Genomic DNA, 1,064 nt, shown 5'->3' with positions numbered 1-1,064 from the left:
GCGGATCCCACACCGGCCATTCCCGGGGATCCCACAGCAGCCATTCCCGGGAATCCCACTCCGGCCATTCCCGGGGATCCCACAGCAGCCATTCCCGGGAATCCCACACCGGCCATTCCCGGGAATCCCACAGCGGCCATTCCTGCGGATCCCACACCGGCCATTCCCGGGGATCCCACGGCAGCCATTCCCAGGGATCTTCCAGGGATCCCACTCCGGCCATTCCCAGGGATCCCAATCCAGCCATTCCTGCGGATCCCACTCCAACCATTCCCAGGGATCCCACACTGGCCATTCCCAGGGATCCCACACCAGCCATTCCTGGGGTTCCCACTCCGGCCATTCCCAGGGATCCCACTCCGGCCATTCCCAGGAATCCCACTCCAGCCATTCCCGGGGTTCCCACTCTGGCCATTCCCAGGGATCTCCCAGGGATCCCACACCGGCCATTCCCAGGGATCTCCCACCCCGTGACCAGGCACGGGAAGGGGCTCAGCTCCCGCCTGGCCCGGGCCCGGCATCGCCGCATTCCCGGCGCCCGGCGGGGCCGGCGGCAGCTCCGGAGGCGGCGGCCGAGCCCCGGGGAAGCCGCGGGAGCCCCGTCCCTTCCTCGCCGCCGCTTCTTCTCCTCCCCTCTGGCTCCCGTCCTTCCCAGCTTTTCCCTCCATCCCCGCGCTCCAGGAGCAGCCAGCTCGCTCCCAGGCTCCGCAATCCGGCTCCAGTCGGGGCGGGGAGGGGCTCACAGCCAGAGGGTTGCGGATTCCCGGCTGGCGGCAGGGAATTCTCCGGGATGGGGCTGTCCCGGCAGAGCGGGGATGGGAGCGGAGCTGCACCGGGGGCACGGTGAGGGCCCGGCCCGGCCCGGCTGGCGGCGGCGCCGCATTCCCGGCGATCCCGCGTGACCCGCGCGCCTCCCTCGCGGCCGGAATGGGCTCCGGACAGCGCGGACACTGCTGTCCCCTCCCGGGGTCCCACTGTGTCCCCTCCCTGTGCCAGAACAGCCCAGGGTCCCACTGGGTCCCCTCCCTGTCCCTGAGCATCCCAGAACCTCCGTGTCCCCTCCC

At 70.8% G+C, this 1,064-nt stretch overlaps 1 protein-coding gene across 3 annotated transcripts in view; it reads right to left on the bottom strand.

The window, feature by feature from the left end:
- Positions 1 to 959, bottom strand: part of CD276 (CD276 molecule) — an 11,384-nt gene extending 10,425 nt beyond the window's left edge. Inside the window, exon 1 of one of the 3 annotated variants that reach the window (XM_042019979.1) lies at positions 1 to 959. This exon is cut by the window's left edge and continues 373 nt beyond it. In XM_042019979.1, the coding sequence (XP_041875913.1) occupies positions 1 to 450 (450 nt within the window). In that variant the 5' untranslated portion in view covers positions 451 to 959. The other 2 variants (XM_042019981.1, XM_042019980.1) reach the window with 2 other exon arrangements.
- Positions 960 to 1,064: the final 105 nt, after the last annotated feature.

The sequence above is a fragment of the Corvus kubaryi genome, unplaced genomic scaffold (genome assembly GCF_017639235.1).
Source record: "Corvus kubaryi isolate FWS band 111438036 unplaced genomic scaffold, C.kubaryi_AGA036_p1.0 36594, whole genome shotgun sequence".
In the NCBI taxonomy this organism is placed as follows: domain Eukaryota; kingdom Metazoa; phylum Chordata; class Aves; order Passeriformes; family Corvidae; genus Corvus; species Corvus kubaryi.
The sequence above is the reverse complement of the archived record's forward strand: the minus strand, read 5'-3'. Positions and strand labels throughout refer to the sequence as shown.